Here is a 25,799-nt window from a genome sequence, read left to right as displayed (position 1 = left end):
AAGAGCAAAACGACAAGATAAAGTTTTGATATTCGTTTCACCATATGTTATTCCAGGATTGTCAGGCCAATTTGACGAGTCCAAAACTTTCACACATTCAGGGATAGCAATATGATATCGTAAAAAAATTACTTTGTTGACAAAAAAGTTTAGGGGTACGCATCCCCCAGCGTTCCCCCAGAAAAACAGCACTGAATATATGCATTTTTATGTGGTTATTATGGCCATTTGAATGGTGCATCACCAGGAAGTTTATGTAACTCTTGAGAGTGTCATAAAATCAGATATTGTTTGTCTTAGTTACATTAGTAGTAATTTCCATGGAGAATGGCACAAACATTCAGGTGCTGTTCTTTTCAAATGGCTGCAATAACAGCACAAAAATAACCATATTCAATACATTTTCCCTTTTTACTTTAAGGTTGAATCTAAAAGAGAGTTACATTGCTGACTTTGTCTCATAGAAATGTGCTAATCTTCTCAAAAGAATCCACAATTCCATTAAAAAGTCGATTCCTGTAACTTGGTTATTAACTAAATTGTGAAAATGTGCTGGTTTCTGTACATAGACAAGGGCACTATTCTTGTGTGTGTGCGTGTTTGTAAGTGTGTGATTGTATACTAGAGACACTGAGTGTGCACATGAAAAAGGTTGGGAACATTTCTGAGGTTCTGGACAGTCATCTGCTTCACAAGAAAAAAATGACATGCACTGGCTACTTTACCTCAGCAAGATACGCCTAATGTAGCCATACATGTGTATTTTTTTGTAAACAGACTCTGAATAATGTCATTGTAGTCAGCAATATATTTTCTGTTTTCTTTATGTGCCTGTCACCTATTCAAGCCCTCAACTGTACAGTGAGTGATTTTGTTTATTACACCCATTGTTGGTTTTCCATGCAGAACTTTACAGTTTCATTTGAATAGTAGCCTCTACAATGTTTTAATATGTTCTTTTTTATTATTGTAGGGTTACAGTCATTGATGTAAATGATGAATCACCAATATTTGAGCCAGTTTATGGCTGCATAATAATTACAGAATTTCATGAAGTCCATGAGGTAGTAACATTAATAAAGGCTTCTGATGCAGATGACCCAGACACTCCAAATGGAAAAATTCATTTCTCTATTACATCAGGAAATGCAAAAGGTAGATATTTGCTATCTATTTATACTTCATTTACTTCCATGAAATGAAATTTGATAATGATTGCAAATACTAACAACATTTAATATTTAAACATTAATATTAATGGTACAAATGAATATTATCTCTTATTTTCACAGGCTTATTCGCCATAGAGAATCTGGATTTTTTAACAGGGAGAATAATAACATTAAAACCACTGAAAGGATTGTATGGAAATTATAGCTTAAGGATACAAGCAAAAGATCTTGGTACACCTCCAAATATTGCTGTAATGAATATTAGTATTTGTGTAACTGATTTCAATGACAATGCTCCAGTGTTTGTGAATCCATCCCAGAATGTAACAGTTAGAGTACCTGAGGTAAGTAGTACTAATATGAGACTAAATTGTACATACCTCCTATGATCTGGAGTTAAAATAACAATATTCAAAAATTGAGACATTTCACTTATAAGGATCACTTGAGTATTGGTGTCAGTGTCTGAGTTAAGTGGCATGAACAACTTTGCTATTGGCTGTACCAAAGTTTTATCCTTCCAACAACATTTATCAGTTTACTACCATAGTTTAAACATATTTTCACATGTGGTAAGGAGAGGTAGAGTAAGTGTCTGTTCTAATGAAGAGGAAAAGTGAGGTCCTTATGATACTTAACAATTTCTGGCAACAAGAATGTACATCTGCAGTATTAAGATTAAAGGTGACTAGGACTGAGACATTTGTTCTAACTAAATTGATTTAATTAATAATTAAAAAGTGATTGAAAATGACAGGCTCTCTATATGTTCAATAGAGATACCTATTCTTAAAATGATTGAAAAAATTGGAAATATGGTTGTCCAAATACACTAAAATTTCATAAGGCAGCAGGTGACTTATTGAAGAACACAGAGATTGCATGAAACACTGCATGTGTGAACAGTAACTGCCACCTCCATGCTCACATTTACAAATGTCTGGAAGACTAGGGTCAACTACACTTACATCTAATCCCTACAAACCACTGTGAAATGCATGGCAGAGGATCCATCATCCAAGATGGCCCCGAGTGTAGAAGTGCGTGAATCTAACTTGAGAAATAGTTATAGTTATGCTGTTAAAAAGGGAGTTTGTAAGAATTGTAACACTGAAATAACAATGCTAAAAGAACGAATTGCTAGCTTACATTTCATAGTCAGTTCCTTAAGAAGCGATATTGACTCACTCAAGAAAGAAAATCGGGATCTGCGACTGAAGCCAACACTAAGTGAAGTGATGCAAGACAAAAGTAATATATCGTCCGAGTGGGTAAAAGTGTTGTACAAAAATAGTGTTCCAACTACAAAAAGAACAACAAAGTCTGCTAAAACTGTAACATTTTCGGAAAAAAACAAATATCATGTTTTGCAAACAAGTGAATGTGATAACGACTCTCCAAATGATCGTGAACTTGAAAAAGTCAGTGAACTGAAAATGAATAGCGTTTTTTCAAATAATGTCAACAACAAACACAGATCATCAGGGGAAAAGAGTAATGTACTATTACTAACAGACAGTCATGACAGGAATCTATCCAGCATGCTCCGTGAGAAAAATCGCGACATAGCAGTTACTAGTGTAGTGAAACCAGGAGCGGGATGTAAAAATGTTGTAGACATTAACTCTCAGACGAAATTAATACAAGAAAATGACTTTATCGTCTGTATAATGGGCTCAAACGATGTGGCAAAAAATGAAGCAGAGGTTTGCGTGAAAACGCTATAGAACTTTTTACAAGCTAATAAATGCAGAAACACAGTAGTTGCCACACTTCCTCATAGGCATGATCTGATTTATAGTCTACATCTACATCTACATTTATACTCCGCAAGCCACCCAACGGTGTGTGGCGGAGGGCACTTTACGTGCGCGGGAAGAACGACTGTCTGAAAGCCTCCGTGCACGCTCTAATCTCTCTAATTTTACATTTGTGATCTCCTCGGGAGGTATAAGTAGCGGGAAGCAATATATTCGATACCTCATCCAGAAACGCACCCTCTCGAAACCTGGACAGCAAGCTACACCGCGATGCAGAGCGCCTCTCTTGCAGAGTCTGCCACTTGAGTTTATTAAACATCTCCGTAACGCTATCATGGTTACCAAATAACCCTGTGACGAAACGCGCCGCTCTTCTTTGGATCTTCTCTATCTCCTCCGTCAACCTGATCTGGGACGGATCCCACACTGATGAGCAATACTCAAGTATAGGTCGAACGAGTGTTTTGTAAGCCACCTCCTTTGTTGATGGACTACATTTTCTAAGGACTCTCCCAATGAATCTCAACCTGGTACCCGCCTTACCAACAATTAATTTTATATGATCATTCCACTTCAAATCGTTCTGCACGCATACTCCCAGATATTTTACAGAAGTAACTACTACCAGTGTTTGTTCTGCTATCATATAATCATACAATAAAGGATCCTTCTTTCTATGTATTCGCAATACATTACATTTGTCTATGTTAAGGGACAGTTGCCACTCCCTGCACCAAGTGCCTATCCGCTGCAGATCTTCCCGCATTTCGCTACAATTTTCTAATGCTGCAACTTCTCTGTATACTACAGCATCATCCGCGAAAAGCTGCATGGAACTTCCGACACTATCTACTAGGTCATTTATATATACACTCCTGGAAATGGAAAAAAGAACACATTGACACCGGTGTGTCAGACCCACCATACTTGCTCCGGACACTGCGAGAGGGTTGTACAAGCAATGATCACACGCACGGCACAGCGGACACACCAGGACCCGCGGTGTTGGCCGTCGAATGGCGCTAGCTGCGCAGCATTTGTGCACCGCCGCCGTCAGTGTCAGCCAGTTTGCCGTGGCATACGGAGCTCCATCACAGTCTTTAACACTGGTAGCATGCCGCGACAGCGTGGACGTGAACCGTATGTGCAGTTGACGGACTTTGAGCGAGGGCGTATAGTGGGCATGCGGGAGGCCGGGTGGACGTACCGCCGAATTGCTCAACACGTGGGGCGTGAGGTCTCCACAGTACATCGATGTTGTCGCCAGTGGTCGGCGGAAGGTGCACGTGCCCGTCGACCTGGGACCGGACCGCAGCGATGCACGGATGCACGCCAAGACCGTAGGATCCTACGCAGTGCCGTAGGGGACCGCACCGCCACTTCCCAGCAAATTAGGGACACTGTTGCTCCTGGGGTATCGGCAAGGACCATTCGCAACCGTCTCCATGAAGCTGGGCTACGGTCCCGCACACCGTTAGGCCGTCTTCCGCTCACGCCCCAACATCGTGCAGCCCGCCTCCAGTGGTGTCGCGACAGGCGTGAATGGAGGGACGAATGGAGACGTGTCGTCTTCAGCGATGAGAGTCGCTTCTGCCTTGGTGCCAATGATGGTCGTATGCGTGTTTGGCGCCGTGCAGGTGAGCGCCACAATCAGGACTGCATACGACCGAGGCACACAGGGCCAACACCCGGCATCATGGTGTGGGGAGCGATCTCCTACACTGGCCATACACCACTGGTGATCGTCGAGGGGACACTGAATAGTGCACGGTACATCCAAACCGTCATCGAACCCATCGTTCTACCATTCCTAGACCGGCAAGGGAACTTGCTGTTCCAACAGGACAATGCACGTCCGCATGTATCCCGTGCCACCCAACGTGCTCTAGAAGGTGTAGGTCAACTACCCTGGCCAGCAAGATCTCCGGATCTGTCCCCCATTGAGCATGTTTGGGACTGGATGAAGCGTCGTCTCACGCGGTCTGCACGTCCAGCACGAACGCTGGTCCAACTGAGGCGCCAGGTGGAAATGGCATGGCAAGCCGTTCCACAGGACTACATCCAGCATCTCTACGATCGTCTCCATGGGAGAATAGCAGCCTGCATTGCTGCGAAAGGTGGATATACACTGTACTAGTGCCGACATTGTGCATGCTCTGTTGCCTGTGTCTATGTGCCTGTGGTTCTGTCAGTGTGATCATGTGATGTATCTGACCCCAGGAATGTGTCAATAAAGTTTCCCCTTCCTGGGACAATGAATTCACGGTGTTCTTATTTCAATTTCCAGGAGTGTATATTGTGAAAAGCAATGGTCCCATAACACTCCCCTGTGGCACGCCAGAGGTTACTTTAACGTCTGTAGACGTCTCTCCATTGATAACAACATGCTGTGTTCTGTTTGCTAAAAACTCTTCAATCCGGCCACACAGCTGGTCCGATCTTCTGTAGGCTCTTACTTTGTTCATCAGGCGACAGTGCGGAACTGTATCAAACGCCTTCCGGAAGTCAAGAAAAATAGCATCTACCTGGGAGCCTGTATCTAATATTTTCTGGGTCCCATGAACAAATAAAGCGAGTTGGGTCTCACACGATCGCTGTTTCCGGAATCCATGTTGATTTCTACATAGTAGATTCCGGGTTTCCAAAAACGACATGATACTCGAGCAAAAAACATGTTCTAAAATTCAACAGATCGACGTCAGAGATATAGGTCTGTAGTTTTGCGCATCTGCTCGACAACCCTTCTTGAAGACTGGGACTACCTGTGCTCTTTTCCAATCATTTGGAACCCTCCGTTCCTCTAGAGACTTGCGGTACACGGCTGTTAGAAGGGGGGCAAGTTCTTTCGCGTACTCTGTGTAGAATCGAATTGGTATCCTGTCAGGTCCAGTGGACTTTCCTCTGTTGAGTGATTCGATCCAGCCACACAGCTGGTTCGTGTGTAAACAAAGAAATGCGGAAAACAAACACTAAAATAAGGAAACTATGTTCTCAATACGCTAAGTGCGATGTACTGGATATAAGCAAGCTGCATCGAAATCTGCACACGAAGCATGAAATGCATTTGAACTATGAAGGGAAAAGATTTGTTTGTGATCGTGTTAGTGAAATAATTAAAGAAAGACTTGTAAGGGATAGAACAATTTATCAGCTTCCTGAACATCTTTCCAACAGCGAGGAAAACAAAATAAACAAGAAACAAGAATGAAAATACAACACTGCTGACGTTCCTAATTTAAACTAGAGGTATGTGATGCTGTAAATATGATTCCCAATTACCAAATAGTGAATACGCCCGAACTAAAAATTTATCACCATAATGTGCAATCCCTGCGTAATAAGATCGATGAAATTAACATTCTATTAACACATGAACTTAATGATATCTCAGTGTTATGCATTTCTGAGCACTGGCTTAACCCAGAATTAATCCAGAATACGAAAATAAACAAATTTGTCTTGGCTGCTTACTACTGCAGGAGAAACAGCAAGCAGGGTGGGGTAGCAATTTACACAAAGGATAATGTAGATTCTATGACACTACCTGACTTAACTAGGGCAAATGCTGAAAAGGATTATGAAATTGCAGCTATAAAAATTACTCAGTTCAACCTGGTTATTGCTACAGTTTACCAATCACCATCCGGGAATTTTGAACTTTTCTTAAACAAAATGGAGTCATTGCTAAATAAAGTAAATAAAATGGATTGTGAATTGATAATCTGTGGTGACTTCAATATTGACTTCCTCACGAATAGTGGAAATAGGGAGACCATTTTGAACCTTGCAACGTCCTACAATTTAAAGGCTGAGGTAAAAGCAGCTACCCGAGTATCAGAAACTTGCCAAACAGCTCTTGACCAGTTTCTAGTCAAGAAGAGTTTACACAACACCTTACTAAAAATTTTCAATGCAGGTTTTAGAGATCATCTTGCTCAAATATTAAGCATAAAAGTACAAGGCAGTATTTTCAACAACATGTCTCTCAGAACAGCATATCGAAGTTATAATCAGCATAATGTGAACTACTCAACAACTTATTACAGAAAGAAAAATGGCTAGGAGTGTACAAAATGAATGATATAAATGAAAAATTCAACACTTTCATTGATACATTAACCCATTTCTTTGAACTTGCATTTCCACTGAAAACATTAACCATATGGGGAAACTCTAGAACAAACAGCTGGATCACAAAGGGAATAAGGGTTTCATGCCAGAAGAAAAGACTACTTCATGAAATATGTAACTCAAAAAATTCCTCACCTGTAGTACGCGCATACTATAAAAAATACTCCAAATTATTAAGAAAAGTAATAAAAGCAGCAAAAATAATGCATAATGATGAAATCGTTTATAATTCAGCTAATAAATCAAAGGCCATGTGGAGTGTTATAAAAAAGAATGTGGAGAATATAGACAACCTTGCAAAAATATAACACTATCACATAAAAATAAAAAAGTATCAAACCCCATAGAAGTAGCCAACACATTTAACAACTTTTTCACAGGTGTTGCTGAAAATATGTTACAATAAAACTTTAAGAGCACCCAGGCAAATGAATATAAAATAAGTGCATGTAGAGGATCAATGTACATCAGTTCTGTTTCACAAGATGAAGTAGCTAAAGCAATAAAAGGACTAAAAAATTCCAAATCGGCAGGTATTGATGGTATACCTGCAACAATGTTCAAGAAGAGCACATCAAACCTAATTGAAGTACTCACACATTTATGCGACTGCTCACTTCAGGCAGGCACTTTCCCTGATGTGTTGAAAACATCAAAAGTTATTCCTGTATATAAAAAAGGGGATAAAGACAATGTAAATAACTACAGACCCATCACAATTTCCTCCTGCATCTCTAAAGTACTGGAAAAAGTTATGTATGAGAAACTTATGAAATTTATAAATAAAAACAGCATCCTATGTAATGAACAACATGGATTCAGAAATAAGAGGTCAACGACAACTGCTGTCTATGAGTGCATCAATTCCATCCTAAACCTGATGGACAAAAAACAGGAAACAATAGGAGTCTTTATTGACTTGTCAAAAGCTTTTGACATGGTGGACCATAAAATTCTGCTATCAAAGCTAGAAAGATATGGTATTCGAGGTCTGTCCAACAAGTGGATCAGTTCCTTCCTGACTAATCGTATGCAGGCAGTGTGCGTCAAGCACACAAATATTGAACTAAAAACTGTATCTAATCACTTATCTGACTATAAAGAAATAAAATGTGGTATACCCCAAGGATCAGTATTGGAACCCCTTCTGTTTCTTCTGTACATAAATGATCTAAGCTTAAATATTGATGCACACAAAACAATCATATTTGCAGATGACACCACGATTCTACTAATAGGAGACGGCGATGAACAGTTACAGCAGACAGTAAACACGGTCACAAAACAACTTAGCAGCTGGGCACAGAGTAATCAGCTTATAATAAACAGTAAGAAAACCGTTGCTCTAAAATTTCACAATGTTCCTAACAAGGACATGTTTATCCCATCAGTCTCTATCAATGACGAACCAATTGGTAACAGTACTGAAACCAAGTTCTTAGGACTTTGGCTGCAGAGTAACATCAGATGGAATAAGCATATTGAATATCTCAATGCAGAACTGAGCAAAACATGTTACCTTCTTTGTTCATTAAAATCATGCTGTAGTGAGAAAACAGTATTGAATGCATATCAAGCGTACTTTCATTCTCTTCTTAGATATGGGGCCACCTTCTGGGGAAACTCTAAAACAGCTAATAGCACTTTTAAACTACAAAAAAGGGCCATTAGAATCTTGTTTGGGTGCAAGTCTAGAGACTCTTGTAAACCCCTGTTTAAGAAATCTGGTATTCCTCCATCACCATGTGTATATATTATGGAAACCCTTTTGTTCTTTAAATTAAATGTAATAGGCAAGGACCGGAGACTGCAAAAAAAACTGTGATGTACATGAGCACTTTACCAGACAAAACAGAAACTTACATATGACTCAAATCAGCACAGCACTGTGCCAAAAAGGTACTTTTCACATGGGAGCTAAGCTTTATAACAAACTTCCTGAAAACATAAAAGGTATCACTGAGGTCAATACATTTGGAAAATCTCTAAAGTCATATTTACAGCACCACTGCTTTTACTCCATTGAAGAATATTTAAATTTATGAAATGTGTTATATAAATACTTACGTGTAAAGTGTATTATTGTAAGCTTAAATATGTATGCCTTAAAATGACTTTCAGCCTGTATATTTATAACTTGACTTGTCCAATGTCTTATGCATAAGCTGCTATGTAGACAACAGGACCAATAAAATACAATCTACAATCTACTTCTCCAATGATTATTTACTAGGGCCTCTCATTCCAGTCACATGTATGGTGCAGGAAGAATGGTTGCTTGAATGTCTCTGTGCAAGCTGCAATTAGTGTAATATTGTCTTTGAAATATCTGTGGGAGTGTTAGGTAGGGGTTGAGTATATTCCTAGATTCCTCACTTGGTTCTTGAAACTTTGAAAGTTAGCTTTCATGGGATAGTTTGCATCTATCTCCAAGCAACTGGCCATACAGTTCTTTATTTTTTTTTTTTCACAGTATCTCTATGACACTCTCCTATGAGTCAAAGAAAGCTATGACCATTCTTGCTACTCTTCTTTGTATACATTCAATATCACCTGAATGAACAACATGTATACCATAAACTACTGCAAAAAGTCTGTGCTGGAAACTTATGGTACCGGGGAAAAACCTTAATTTACAATCCCCGGGGTAGAGAATGCACTGTCAAATGAAAAACAGTTCCATGAGAAGCAAAATAATAGGGTGAAGTGGTAAGAATAAATGTTTTAAGACTGGGAAAATAAAAACATTTCAAATAATCTAAAATGATAATGTTACTCACAAAGGGTGATGGTGACAAACTTGAATTTCTACCTCACAGGTAATGTTGTACATCTTTAAAAACTTCCCTGTGTATGAGCTGATTCATTTAGTGACTGGACTTCAGTCAAACTGTCTAATGTGTAGGATTTCACAAAGTTTGTAAGTTTTGCTGTTTCTGGCAACATGAATATGGGTATCATCTAAAGCCTCCAATGACTGCCTGCACTTTCTTCATCAGGGACAAACTGACCATCGTGGAAGACTTAGTGACCATGTAACCACACTTCTCTGACTTTTCTACACTGCACAGTGAATTTTATACTTAAATCCCTCACTTTACCATGAGGTGCTTGCTTAATCTTGTGGGACAAGTTTTCCTTTTACCATCTGTGAATCTGAATCCAAAATTCTGTCATCCTGCTATCAGACCCATGCCAAATCACTCTCAATTTTCCAGTTGACCTTATGGAATAATGCAGAATTTGAAACTGACATTACCTCTCCTTAACTGTAGGTAAGTCGTTCTCTAACACTCCCATAATTTCTGATTCTGGATAAATTGGAAGAACAATGCATATACTGTGTGCAACAGCATCTTTGCCTTGATCCAGCAAATGTGCTGTGGTAGTTCACATCACTGTTAAACAACTTCAAGAGTTGCTTACACATTTTGATGTGAGCTGCAGTCTAATGTACAGTTCTGAAGGTCTATTTTTACCACACCCTGATATTTGTTTTCACCATAAATGTTTTTTTAAGCAGTGAGCAATAATTGCAGTTGCAGACACATTTGGGCTATGCCTGGAGATGACAGTGGCCATGTGTGTTTGTGTATGTGTGTGTGTGAGAGGGAGAGAGAGAGAGAGAAGGTTGAAAGACTTTGGGCAAAAGCTGAATATTTCTAGCATTATTTTTCATTGTGCCTGTCTACAATTCAATACCTCCTCTCTTTGGTGAGTAGCAATCTGTCCTTTACATATTGTTGTTATTCCATACTGGACTTTCCGTTGTTTGATTCTAGATAAAATTGTTACTTTTTGCCATCTGCCATGTTTCCTTGTCATTTAAAGATTATTTATTAAACTAATAGCAATGCAGCCAATCATTCTTTACAGAATTCATTTATTTATTGTTTTATGAACATTTCACATAATAAAACTGCTAACCATAATGATATGATTCTTGCAAAATATTTTGTATGCATCTAGCTACTCCTGTCAGCTCAAACTGCAAAGCTAATAACAAAGAAAATCACAGTTTCAAATATTAACATTGTATGGTAGTGCAAATAAAAGTGCATATAACCAACTTGAACAAATACAGAGTGTCTCATGAAAGATGCACAGGAGGGGTCTGTGGATTGCATGGTATGGCCACTGGCTGCCAACTCTGCATCTGCAGGCTACTGCTGTGCCCAACTCTCAGATACTAACCTGCCAGCAGTCAGCTGTGTGCACGCTTCCTGAGTTAAGCATCATCAACATTACAGTAGGTGCTCAAAATGATCTCTCTCTGTGGTTAGAGCAGCCTGACGTCTCCTACACACATTAGAAAACACTTGGCAAATTTTGGGAGGCCAGTCAACTATCCTATTATCAAAAACACTTTGTATTGCTGTCATAGAAGCATTGGGGGTGTGTTGTCTTGCATTGTCCTGTATGAAATAACCCTACATCTTTTCGTTAGGTGTTGCTCTTGAGAAAAAGGGGACATTATATTGTTTACATACCTGCCAGAATGTATTGTTTCATGGTAAAAGATTGGTCCAATAATTTGTCTTGCACAAATTACACACCACACTCCTGTTTTCACATCATGTAATTCATGAAGATTTCCACAACTCCAACGTCACTTGTTCTGAGAATTTATGTAGCCTGACAAATGCAGCCATGCTTCATGAGGAAATAAAGCATCTAAGGGACAACTTCCCTATCATGTGCAGACTGTAGCAGTCAGTTGCAATAACAACATTGAGCAACAGTGTCTGAGTTCCTCAGTTGAGCACTACCATTATTCTGCATGGTTTCAGTTTCAGTTTGTACACAGCTCTGTCAGCAGATGCTCTTGATACACCAATCTGGAGTGCCAAATGGCACAGAAATCTTCTCAGACTTCTTTCCAAGGCCTCCCCTATCCCATCTGCTTTATTTTCAGTCAAAACTCGAGGTGTTCTAGGCCTTCATTTGTGTAACACAGATTAGTCTGTCGAAATATCTTCAAATCATTGGGGACATGCACCCTGGGCTATTTTCACATGAATTCTACATATTATTCTGTTTTTGCATAGTTCAACACAAGAAGTACTTGTTACTCCTTCATGTATACCATACCAAATGTAAATTTGACAGGAATCTCAAAACAAAACACCCAAACACAGTACGGAAGACATGTGCATGGTGTTTCTCTCTGAGGACTGGGCCCAGTGACATATGGGCAGGGAAAGCCCCGGACTCGGAGCAGTTGCAATAATGATGTCTAGTAACAATATTTGAAGCGATTAAATTTGGCAAAAAAACTCAAAAGGAAACACCAGTACACTTAGTCACACAATGTAGGGGGCATGTCCAAAGTATTGGTGTCCAAGAACTATGCACAGAGACAGCAGCAGCAGCTGGCAAACGCGCCACGTGACCCGCGGACATGGACATCTTTCATGAGAGACACTGTATGACACAGACAAAATTCTTAAGCAGATATTATTTTTAAGCAGCATTCATTTTTGATCCATAACTGCATCATATTGACTGATGAATTAAATTTATTTAGATTCCCAAACAGTAGTACTATTCAGTTGGTGACAACTTCCTCTGAAACAAAACATTATGTTGCCATTCTCTTCATAAACAAAACTCTTGTTACTCTCATTTGTGCATCTCTGTAAACTTTCTTACCCCTCCCATTCAACAGAAAGTAATGAACTGAGCAATGTGTCAATTCTCTCTTAAAGGTTGATGACCCAGATTGTCCTTATTTCATTATAGTAACCTAGCCTTTCCAGATCTTGAATGGGAACTAGAACCTCTCAAAAATTTATGTCCACTTTTTAGAAATTGTATTCTTTTTGATTTTATGGTTGCTCTTCCTAAGAGGCAGCTTTTGCCTTGTACATAAATATTGTATGGCTCCTTTCCTTAATTGAGACATTCAGTAACATCATCAGCTATACCTATTCTCTGTTTGGTCATAAGCAATCTACTCACAGTGCAGTGACATTCAAATCCATATTAAAAATACTACTTTGCTGTGTGTGACTGAAAGTGTAGGAGACATAGAAAGATACATTTGACATGTCTCTACAAATTATTTATTCCATGCTCTACATTAGAAATGTGTTGAAGTTGTCACAAGTGGGGAACAAGTTTTGTACTTGGGTACACAAACATGGAAAATCTGTCAAAATATCACAACCAGGGTGGCCAGTCTACATGTTGTTGGTCATTCATTTAGTACATAAGTGCAAACCACGCACAATTTACTGATTTCCAGCAAGTTAGAACATGAGGGATTCAGCTCTATGAGGTGATTGCAAAAGTATAGTATGATGATAGTATAAAATATTAGAGTCTCCAAATATACCTATTGGAAAGCATAGGAAACATATCTATTGGAAAGCATAGTTCAAGTGTGACTTAAAAAAATATCTGTCTGTAGGAATGTGTGGCATCAGCTCCACGTTCTCACACCAAGAGGCTACTGCTGTATATAATCAGGGCTAGTTCAAGAAATATTTCCATACAACTGACATATTATTTGGCACCCTCCCTCCCATTTTTCCACATAAGCATCATATCATTTGGTGCCCCTCACCACCCCATGCCTCATTCATAACCTTTCTCATACATTAATTGTTTTTCCTTGGTTCTTGGTAAGATCTTTAAAACTAAAACTAAATCTGGTTAGTGTGAAAATGGGTTGTTTTCAGTACTAATTATGATACACCCTTGTAGAGATTTTTCAAAGTGGTGTGTGTCTGGCACACCTCTCATCTTGGTACCCCAAGTGGATGCTTGTGTCAGTTAGGTCTTAAATGGGCCCTGAATAAATGTCAATCAAAAAAATTTTGGTTCATCTTCATGCAATCTTAGTTTGAATATGAAACATGTACAAGCAATGAAAAATGCCATTTTTATTGTAAAATTTTTAAACTACTTTCAGAACACAACTGTTGGTAGTAGTATTGTTCAAGTAGAAGCTGTTGACTATGATGTTGGATTGAATGCAGCTGTTCGTTATCGGTTAAAACCAGACCCAACAGGAAGTTGGAAAACATTTCACATTAATGACAAAACAGGAGTTATTGAGCTGAAAGAACCACTAGATCGAGAGAAACAGAAGATTTATGAGGTAAATACTGATTCTGTTTCCACTCCATTAAGCCTAATTTGTACAGCTGTAGCCCATAACTTTTAGTAACAGGCATACTAATTTTCCTACTTTTGTAAATGTGCTTTGTTATAATTTACTTAAGATTATCTCAAATGGAAAATTAGCTCAAGAAAACTGTAAAATTACTGCCTGTACCTGGCCATGCTTTTCTGTGGGTCTGTCTGCTTAAATGCAAAAGAAAGAAAAGAGAAAGTACACATTTCTAATATGCTTAGGAATTGGATATACATCCTAATCTCCTTCTCTCCCCCATCTCTGTCTATGTCTCCCACCCCCTTTCTCTTTCTTTGTCCAGTTCCTCCTCCTCCCCCCTCCCCCCTCTGTCCATCACCTTCTCTACCCTCTCTTCATCTCCTCCTGCCCCCTATCTATCCTCTCTCACTCCATGACTGCTACCCCTTCCCTGTCCATCTTTTCCATACCCCTCTCTCTCCATTTCCTCCTGCCCCTACTCTCTGCCCATCTTCTTCCAGTTTTCTTATGTCCATTTCCTTCCACCCCTTTTCCCATATACTCTTCCCCCCCCCCCCCCACTCTCTGACCTTGAGTTTTGGTTATTGCTATTGCAAATTCATTGGATTCTGTAGTAGTATTCCAATCATAAACCAATAAGCCGTAATTACAGCTTTCCTGTCTGATAATAAAATTTAACTATTGTATATTTTACATGTATATTTATATATTAAAAAGTGTATAGTCTATATGTATCAAAACATTATTACTATAATGTGTAAAAGGAGATTTTTGATAACAATGTTTTCCCTTTGCATGTTACATAAATATATTTATATATTTTTTATTAAAAATGTACATATATTAAAGAATTAGTAAAGAAGAAGTAAATCGTTTTAAGATTTTTGATAACAATGTTTTCGCTTTGCACGTTACATAAATGGATTTATATATTTTGTATTAAAAATGTACATATATTAAAGAATTAGATACATAAAAACATGCTTGTATTAGAATTCATTGTTTTGTCAAAATTTCAAAGCAATTGCTCAAGAAATTTAGAAGATTAATGATTTTGAACAAACCAACATTTACATTTTTATAACATTTCCTCTTTTATTACATATATATTAAATATGTAACAGATGACATTCCAATAGATATATAAACACTTGAGTATTTGAATACAACAGTATGTAAAAATTTCAAAGCAATCGATGAAGAATTTTCAGAGATTTGAGATGCTGAAGAAACGAACAGCTATGTTTGTACTTTTATAGAAAATAAATATATTCCTAATCACAAATCTGTGAAAGTTTTTGATCAACTGCTTTGAAATTTGGTCCAACATTTCATTGGTATACACAACTGTTTTTATTTGTCTATTTTTTTAAATATATATAATATGTAAACTCATATAAATTTAATAATAGGGAAGCATTGTTACAAAAAATCTCAAGAAGTTACATACCCATATGTTATCAATCATATATTAAAGAATTAGGTACCTAAAAAGTGCCCTTATTGGATTTCAACATTGTGTCAACATTTCAAAGCAGTCGGTCAAGAAGTTTTGGAGATTAACAGTTTTTAACAAATCAGTATTCACATTTTACAATGTTTCCCTTTCATTACACTTATATTACAGGTATACCATCGGTGTTCAAGAAGGCATATAAAAACATGTGAGCCTTCAAACACAATGTTGTGTCCAATTCTCAAAACAATCCATGATGAACTTCTGGAGATTTGAGATTTTGGAAAAATTAGAATTTATAAATGTTCCTAATGACAAATCTCCAAACGTTTTTGACTGACTGCTTTAAAATTTTGACACAACAATGCATTGGAATACAAGTCCAGTTTTTCATACCTATTTTTAAAATTATATGATAACAAGTCTGGTTTTTTATACCTATTTTTAGATATATATGATATACATTTTTTTATAAATTTAACAATGGAATGCAATGTTGTGTCAAAATTTCAAAGCAATTGGTCAAGAACTTTTGAGGTACACGATTTTGGACAAACAAACATTTACATATTTATATAAGTGAGACAGAATTTCTGGCCAGAACTTACCTTCGTAAGTTAAAATTTCAGTACTGTTGTGTATTTTTATCTGAACCTACCTACTATACTTAGAATTATTTAATATTCATGTAACTATTTTTCCCCATCAGCTTTGTAAGATATAACTGAATGTGTCACTTTTAATCATGCTATATCAAAGGTTACAATGTTAAAGAAAACGAAATCTTCCAGAAAGTAGTACAGAAAGGCTGTTTACACAATTTGTTATTCCTCCCACATGAATGTAGTTATCATTTATGGTCAAACTCTAAGAATACAATAAATGCAACCTCAGTGAATTTTTCATTTTCTGGTTTCAAGAGACACTGATAAAAAGCTCAAAACAAATTGTTCTAATACAATATCCCCCTACGTACTGTATGCAGGATGCTATAGGATCACAACTTGTAACTCTAATGACGTCTGGCTGTAATCCCTCTTACTATCAATAATTCACTAATTCAGTTTCTTCCAGCTCATGTTTCACTTAGATATCCTCCTTTCATCAATATATTTCAAATAAAGTATCAATATGTAGACAACACATATGTGTATGTGAAAGAGATAGTAGTAATTCATCACATCTTCTTTCTTTCCTATTTGTTCTGTCATATTTAATAACATTATGCTTTGTGTACTGTATAGCTCTCTTCCGCCTATGTAATGATTATACTAAAGCTGCAAATTTTTATTTTGTTTTAGCTAAGGGTTGAAGCATATGACTTAGGTATACCAACACCACTCTCATCAGATCTTGATCTTATTGTTTATGTGAGGAATGTCAATGACTTTGAACCACAGTTCCTCATAGATGAGTACTTGGTTAATTTTACTGGTGAGTTTCTTGGACCAGATATTATTATGTGTTTTAAGCCACACACTATAGAATTACATAAATATGGAATTAAATGCTACTAGTTAAACTTGAGTTCCAAAACAACATACATTCATTGCATTTACCTAGTGGTCTCACGACACAGAATCTGAATCTCCCTACAGGATATGTGAAATTAGATGTTACAAGCAAAAATAAATGAATAATCAAATACACAGACATAACAAAAAAATTATCTTGTAGTGTTGGTGAGAGTCAATTCATAAATCTTAACATCCTTCATGGTTAGATACAAATATGCAATTGAAAAAAATATGTTTTGGCTCATTCCACATCTTTGGACATAACACCTGTACAGTTTTCACTGAAGTATTAACATAAAAATAATGAACAGATAGACTTGAATATGGCATTATATAGAGTGAGAGTTTGATGATGTGATCTATGTTGACTTGCCACTAAACAAAGGGACAGGAAGTGTTACTGACAGAACAAAACCTTAAGTTTTCATGGAATGACTGTTTTTCTGATTGTGAAGTGGAGAGGAAATATACAGCAAAACTGGCAATGGGAAATGGGGTGAAATAGTTTTTATTTATTTTATTTTTTTATTTTAATTAATTTATTTATTTTCAAAACAAACTGTTTCATGAAAAATGCAAGATTAATTTTCACCATGGTAACTATATGAAATCATTACCATATAATTATGTATATTTTTCATTGGTAGTATGTGAAAGCACGATTATAGAAGACACTGGACAGTTTATGATTTTTTCAGTGTTCCTGAAGAACATTTTACTAGTACATAAGGTTTATTGAAACTTTATTCTTTGGTTCCTTCAAGTACAATGGACTAGTATACCGAGTTTGGAAGACTGACTGCTTTGTGTGCCAGTGGAGTAAAATGTACCATTGGGATAACAAATAAAGGAAAACAATATTAATTCGCCATTAATACATTGCGTGGTACAATAAAAACACTTAACAGATAACATATATGCTATTTAAAGTATGTATATTTACCAGATGTTTGAGAGTTTCAGTGAAGAACTTGGAATCATTGGAATCACATATTAAGATTTCTTGCTTCATTCTTCGGTGAGATGGTTTGTTATAAAGAAGCAAAAGACTGGCAATTATAAAATATATTTTGCTAGGAAGAGAGAGCTTTTTTAAGTCAGAGCACAAACTGTAGTCAAGACCTGAATCTCAATTACCATCAATATTGCACAGTTATCTGGTCTGTTATTACAAATCAGAACACAAGCACTACACACTCTCCTAAAATAATGAAACAAATCATTGGCCTTGATTATTTCCTCTTTCCTTCCTTTTCCCCAGTCCATGTTCTCATGCTATTTTTTCTTCTCTTCATTTTCCAACTATCTAGTTCCAGTCACACATCGTATTTAAATTTTCATCTCCCTTAACTATCTGAATGATTTCCTGTATGCCATTGTATATTCCTCAATATCTTCATGATCTGTGAAGGTACTTGCCATGTAAACTTGTACCATTGTGGTCAGTTTTGCCTTTGTGTCAGTCTTGGCTACAATAATGCATTCACTGTATTATTTACAGTTACTTACTCACATTTTTATTTTCTTATTCATTATTAGGACTACTTCTGCTTATCCTTATTTGATTTTGTATTGATAACTCTGTACTAATCTTACCAGAATTTATATTCTACTTACCACCACCTCTTATTAATTCCCACTATATTTAACTTCAACCAATCCATTTTCCTTGTTAAATTCTCTAACCTACCAACATAATTAAGGTTTTTAAGAGTCCACACTCACTTGTAGAATGCCAGTTTGTTTTTCTTGATGACAGCATTCTCCTAAATAACCACTCAATGGAGATCTGACTGGAAGACTATTTTACTCCACAACATTTCACCCACCTGGATACGGTAGAGTTACATGCCCCCAGGGAAAAAAGGCCTTAGGTTTTCCTTGTTTCTAGCTGTTCACAGTTTCAGCACACCAAGACCATGTTGGCTAATGTTATAAGGATAGATCCGTCATCCACACTGTTGCCCCTACAACTACTGAAAAGGCTGTTGCCCCCATTCATGAACCACAGGCTAGTCTGGCCTCTCCACAGATACCCGTCTGTTGGTACAGCTATCTGTATTGTTGAGGCACAAGAGCTACCTCAGCAAGGTCTGTATTATGGTTGAGCACTGCTTCTTCTCTGTGAATATCTAGAGAAACAAAATTGTAATGCTGTTTTATGCTATATTTGTAAAACATATTCAGTAATAGAATATTACGTAACGTTACTTCTAGTTGGAATATTATTGTGTTTTAGTGTAAGAAATGTTCATAGCAGTAATATCTGTCCACTATCTGCTGTATGCAGTAGCTTTACAGGAACATTAAATAAATGAATAACAAAACATTGCACTCACTGATAATCAAGCAAATGCAGATGGAATAGATTTACTGTGGTAGATGCTGCAATGCGCCACCAAGAAATATTAGTTTCAACACACACACACACACACACACACACACACACACACACACACACACATATGACCACAGTCTCTGGCTCCTGATCCCAAATCTGGGCTCAGGAGAGCATACACACACACACACACACACACACACACACAAATGCAGCCCAAACTGCATGAACACAGTCTCTGGCTGCTGATCCCAGATCTGGGCTCAGGAGAGATCCCCTGCAGAGGAAGGTATTGAAGACCTGGCCAAGCAAAAAAAAAAAAAAAAAAAAAAAAATAGAGTACACCACCCATTCTATACAGGTTTTGGGCTCGGCAGCCAGAGACTGTGCTCATGTGCATGTGAGTTGCATTTGTGTGTGTGTGTGTGTTTGTTGTCTTCTTTTGATGTAGGCTTTGTTGACTGAAAGTTCACTTTCTGGAAGTCTTATTTGTTGTGTCTATCTATGACTCAGCATCTCCGCTACATGGTCAGTAGCAACTATCCTTTCATGGTATTGTTACATTCCATTCTGTATTTTCCCATCGTTTGAAATATTTCAAAAATACTGCCCCTTTGGGAGACTAACAGCTTGACAAAACTATCCTTAAGTTACTTAGTATCAATCAATGACAGAATATTTAATGACAGACTGAAATATACTACAGTAACATCAGGATAATTTAAAACTGAGGTAAACAAAGCATTTCAAGGTACAAACTCAATTCACTCCTTCCAGTATTTACAAAAGTTTTTGAGAAAGTGGTCAGTTATAGAATACTGGCTATTTTATCAAAGCAGAATTTGTTAATGGCCTCTCATCTAGGCTTTCAGTTGTCATCCCCTGCACGAAAGGTATGCAAGACCTGGCCAAGTTTAACCAAAAAAATTAACTTATTTGTATACTTTGTCATCTTACCAAAGCCTTTGATACAGTACACCACACAATTCTACATGGTAAACTAAAACAACATGGCATTAGTGACTTCCCTTTTCCATGAATGGAGTCTTATCTTCACAACACTAAGCACAGAATCATATTGACAGATATGTACAGGAATTAAATTAATCTCATAATGGGGGAACAAAGAGAATGAAACAGATAATGAGGATCAGTATTGAGTCCAATCTTGTTCTTGGCCTACAAAAATGATCTTATGGTGACTTTAAAGAACAGTTCAAAAACTATTTGGTGATGACATGGACATACTGATCGAGAGTTCAAACTAACTTTACTATATACACCACTCGAATGATTGCTAAACATGCCTACAGCTGGTCCACAGTAAACAGTTTAAGCATTCATCTTACAAAGATTAATATCTACAGCTATATACTTACTCATCACAGCTATGTACTTACTCATCAAACTACTGTAAAGTATGTGACAGAGGGTATTTAGCATGGCACCACATGTTAAGATCTCTTCCCATTCCAGTTGTATATGGAGCATGGGAAGAATGACTCTTTTTCACAGTCCATGTGGGAGCAATATGTAGAGATGAACTTCACACCATCTTAACTTAACCATCATAACTTAACATTGGTTCTTGAGGCTTATTATATAGGCTTGCACTGGAAAATCAGTATCCATCTTCAGGCATCTCCCATTTCATGTTTTTCAAAATTCCTGTGGTATTCTGCCACAAGTCAAAGAAACCTATGATCATTCTTGCCAATAATGTCCCACCAAGGATTAAGTCTTGATGTGGTGAGGGGCTCAGTACTCAATGATCCAGATGATCAATGCAGGACAGTCTATTCCTAATAGCTGGTCACTTGATAAAAGGACAGAGGAAGCCAACAGTCAGCAATGTGGGAAATAAGGCGAAGAGGATCAGTAGCTTCCAAGGCGGATGAAGAGTCTTAATGGCAAAGAAGGCAGATGAATCATTTTCCTCAGACAGTGATGCCTCAGTGGTACTAAAGGTGGAGAGGGTGGACCTCAATATGGTGGATTTAGCTGAAGAGGCAGCCCACCAAACATAACAAAAATCCATGTCTTGCAACAAGGGGCTTCATGGTCTGTGTTAAGAACCATCTGACAATTTGATCACAGATGTAACATCCCACAAAGGATCTAAGACCCCTGCTAATTTACTTTCAACCAAGACATGATGGTAAACACTGAACAGAAAAGTACTCCAGGAGGTAAACAATCCTTCATCACTGGAAACAGTGATGCAACAAGGCCATTGGATTCTGAAAAGCCTAGAACATCATGTAAGGAAGAGTCAGAGCTTCCTAAAACTTCTCACATACCTACAAAAAAACCTCTGCTAGAAACATTAAACATCAACAGTGCACTAAAGCCTTCAGAAACTTTAACAATTGCTGTATGTGTTAAACAGATGCAACATACTCATACTAGCACTTCACAAAACCAGATACAGTGATTAGAATGCATTTCAATCAGAGGGCTACAGGATTTCTAAAGAAAACAGCTTTCATGGTCAAAAGGAATCTAACAGAAATCATAAAAATGTTTGCGTCCCCATCAGAGTTGTGGCTAAGCCATGTCTCCGCAGTATCCTTTCTTTCAGGGGTGCTAGTTCTGCAAGGTTCGCAGGAGAGCTTCTGTAAAGTCTGGAAGGTAGGAGACGAGATACTGGCAGAAGTAAAGCTGTGAGGACCGGGCATGAGTCGTGCTTTGGTAGCTTAGTTGGTAGAGCACTTGCCCATGAAAGGCAAAGGTCCCGAGTTTGAGCCTCAGTCGGGCACACAGTTTTAATCTGCCAGGAAGTTTCATATCAGCGCACACTCCGTTGCAGAGTGAAAATCTCATTCTGGAATCATTTCTCTCATTTAGTTTAGTAAACAAGGGCTATACCATCTTAAATGCACATGCGCCTATCAAAAATGACAATAGAGTAAAAAATCCAGAAAAAGATGACCACTTTTGGGAAAGACTAACAAATGAGACATCAAAAATACAAAAGCACCACATAAAATTACTCATGGGAGACTTCAGTGTAGGGATCAGCAGAGAAGAGATATACAAGGGAATAGTAGGAAAGTCTCCTTCACAGAAATGTGACAATAAGAATGGTTAAAGGCTCATCAGCTTCTGCAGAGAATTTGATTTAAAACTAATGTCAACCTTTTCCAGAAAATTTCCAGGGAGAAAGAAGACCTGATCTCATCCTAGTACACACTTAGGCCCATATCAACTGGATCATGTGCCAATAACCAAACAAAGCATAGAGAATTCATGAACATACAGGTCAGAAGATAACTAGGCACAGATATGGACCACTGTTTAACAGAAATCAAAGCCAAATTTCAGCCTAAAAAACCAAACCCCAAAATTAAAAAGTCCATGGAATTGAAACAAAATTTCTGTCAGACAACAAGAATGAATTTCTTAAAAAGTCTCACCCAAAGAAGATGGGGAACTGGGATGAAATCAAAGAAGCAATGACAAAAATGTTACAAGGACTATAACAACCAAGCAGAAGAAGATATAGTGAATGGCATAAGATATGGGAAAAACACCGAGGACCTCTACAGAGTTTTCAAAAAAAGATATACCAAGATACAAGCCAATGAGCCTACACTTCAAAGACTCAACAGGCAAACTGATTGCGCACAACAAAGACAGCTGTGAGTTACTAGCACAATACTTCAACACAACTAATTTTCAGACAGCCTCAAAAGGGAAACCTACCTTCAGAACCACAGTCATTGCATCAAACTGAACAATATACTGGTTAGCAGAAAAACAACAGAGTGCCAGTTTGAGACAGGATATTAGCTGAGATGTGCAAACTGGGAGGGAATCAGGCAGCTTGGAGGAAGGAAGAATACTGGATGACTAGAAACAATCTATTGCCATAATTCATCCACTGTATAAGAAGGGTGACAGGATGGACACTAATAATTACTGAGGCATATCTCTGCCGAATACTAAGTGGGGTTCAGAAAAAGTAGATCGTGCCCAGAGCAAATTTTTAACTTGAAAACTATCCTCAAGATCAGAACAATGTGGAACCTTAACACAGTTGTTACATTAATTGATTTCAAAAAAGGTTACAATTCTGTAGAGAGACAGACAGTATTCCTAGGACTGGAAAAAGCAGGTATTGACAAAACAACCAGACAATGACTGAACACACACTCATAGGCACAACTTCAAAACTTAAATTTCAGAATTAACACAGGAGTTCATCAGGGCAATGGGCTGTCACCCATTCTCTTCAATCTGGTCTTACACAAGGTCATGAAAGAGTGAGATAAATAAATGTGAGAGATAAACATTGAAAAAATCCATCCAGGGTAAGGAAGAGAAAGGTTTGAAATGAACTGCCTCACTTTTGTTGATGACATTGTAGTAATTTCTAAAGACAAGACAGATACAAAGAGAATGATAGAAACACAGAAACACTACATGAAATTGCAGCTAAAACTGTATTATAAATATCAAAAATATGATAAAATGGAATATACTGAACATAAACACAACAGAGAAAAATATATGGAAACAGAACACGGAAACATAAAAAGAGTTGATAAGTTTAAGTATATGGGAGAATGGATGATACAGTCAAATGTGTTTGATAACACCACAAGTAAAGAAAGATCAAAAGACAATGGAATTAGCATACAAACTCATCCGAAACCAATATAATAAAAGTTCAGTATCATTCCAGGTAAAAATGAAACATTATCCAACAGTAATTAAACCATAAGCACTTTACTGATCTGAATGCCTAACACTGAATAAAAGGTATGAACAAGAAGAACCAGAAAAGAAAGAAAGGAAAATACTCTGAAAAATTTTAGTGCCACAAAGAAACAAAATTATGACTGGTCAAAGAGGAGAAATGGAGGTCTATACAGGAACATAGAAACTATCACAGACACAATAAGAAAGAGCAGATTCAAATTTTATGGTCATATTTACATAATGTATTTACAGAATGGATGAAAAAATGCTAATGAAGAAAATTGATTACTTCATTTACAAATTTTAATAAAATCACAGTATTGCTGGAAGAGACAAGAAGGGACTTGAGAAAACTCAATGCCATAGAAGACATCAAACAGGACAGGGACTATTTCAGGTTACTGATCAATGCTGCAAAACTTTCTGTCCGCCAACAAAATTCACAATCTAGGAGGGTTATGTTGAATGAACAAAGGCAGGTCATCAGTAAAAGCATGAAGAAGTTCTGGGAAGAAAAAAATGGTATTATTGTCTTTGGTCCTAAGCAGTCTACAATTGGTCAAATTCCATAACAAAAAAATACATTCAATCTCCCTTGTTAATCCTATTTGCCATGTGTCCCACACACTTCAATTACATTTTAAAATGGGATGCTCTAGCATGTAGACTTTGTACCCAGTATCCTGCCCATTAATCAAAGTCTGTCACTTGCCTTACCTATGACTGAGCCTATGTTCCATTTCATATCCCTACAAAGTGTTACACCTAGGTATTTGTATGAGTTTATTGATCCCAACTGTGATTCACTGATGTTGTAGTCACACGATCTTTCTTTTCTGCGGTTTGTTAAGTGCACAAGTTTATATTTCTGAACATTTAAAGCAAACTGCCAGTCCTCACACAACATTGCAATCTTATCAAAATTTGACTGCAGGTTTCTTCAGACAGTACTTCATTACAGATAACTGCGTAGTCCGCAAAAAAACCTGAGGTTGCTATCAATATTTTCTTCTGGGTTTTGCAATATTGATGATTTCAGAATCAGTGCTGGTTGGCATTCTGTTTGAGATACTTACTGAATTTGAGCTCAGGATATATTCCAGGAGTCTACAATAAATGGACATCAGTTAGGTGGGATGGTAGTTTTGTTGATCACTTCTGCTAGCCAACTCTTAGAGAGGTGTGACCTGTGCTTTGTTATAATCATCCAGCACAGTCTTTTGTTCAACAGATGTACAGTATGTTACAATTGAAATGGGATTCAGGACAGCTGCCATTTTTGTATAGATTCTGACAGGGATTCCATAAGGTCCTGGAGTCTTGTTTAATTTTTGCCGTTTCTCAGTTCAGAGAAACTGCACTACCGTATCACTCACCTTTGCAGTGGTGGAGAGTTAAACTGGGGTGGTACTTCTGTATGTTCTTTAGTAAAGGGACATTTGCAGATGGAATTCAGCATTTCTGCCTTTGCTTTAATACCCTCAATTAGAGTTTTTGCGTCATCCATGAGTTTCTCGACACTAACTTTGCTGCCACTGGCAGCCTTTATATGCGACCTGAATTTCTTCAGGTTTTGTGAGAGATCTTCCCTATGATTCTGC

At 37.5% G+C, this 25,799-nt stretch overlaps 1 protein-coding gene across 1 annotated transcript in view; it reads left to right on the top strand.

The window, feature by feature from the left end:
• Positions 1 to 25,799, top strand: part of LOC126260154 (cadherin-23-like) — a 370,016-nt gene that overhangs the window by 250,966 nt on the left and 93,251 nt on the right. Inside the window, exons 21-24 of the mRNA XM_049957412.1 lie at positions 974 to 1,155; positions 1,293 to 1,516; positions 13,980 to 14,168; positions 16,941 to 17,073. Coding sequence (XP_049813369.1) covers positions 974 to 1,155; positions 1,293 to 1,516; positions 13,980 to 14,168; positions 16,941 to 17,073 — 728 coding nt within the window. The remainder of the gene's footprint in view (positions 1 to 973; positions 1,156 to 1,292; positions 1,517 to 13,979; positions 14,169 to 16,940; positions 17,074 to 25,799) is intronic.

Source organism: Schistocerca nitens, chromosome 5 (genome assembly GCF_023898315.1).
Source record: "Schistocerca nitens isolate TAMUIC-IGC-003100 chromosome 5, iqSchNite1.1, whole genome shotgun sequence".
Lineage (NCBI taxonomy): Eukaryota > Metazoa > Arthropoda > Insecta > Orthoptera > Acrididae > Schistocerca > Schistocerca nitens.
The sequence above is the reverse complement of the archived record's forward strand: the minus strand, read 5'-3'. Positions and strand labels throughout refer to the sequence as shown.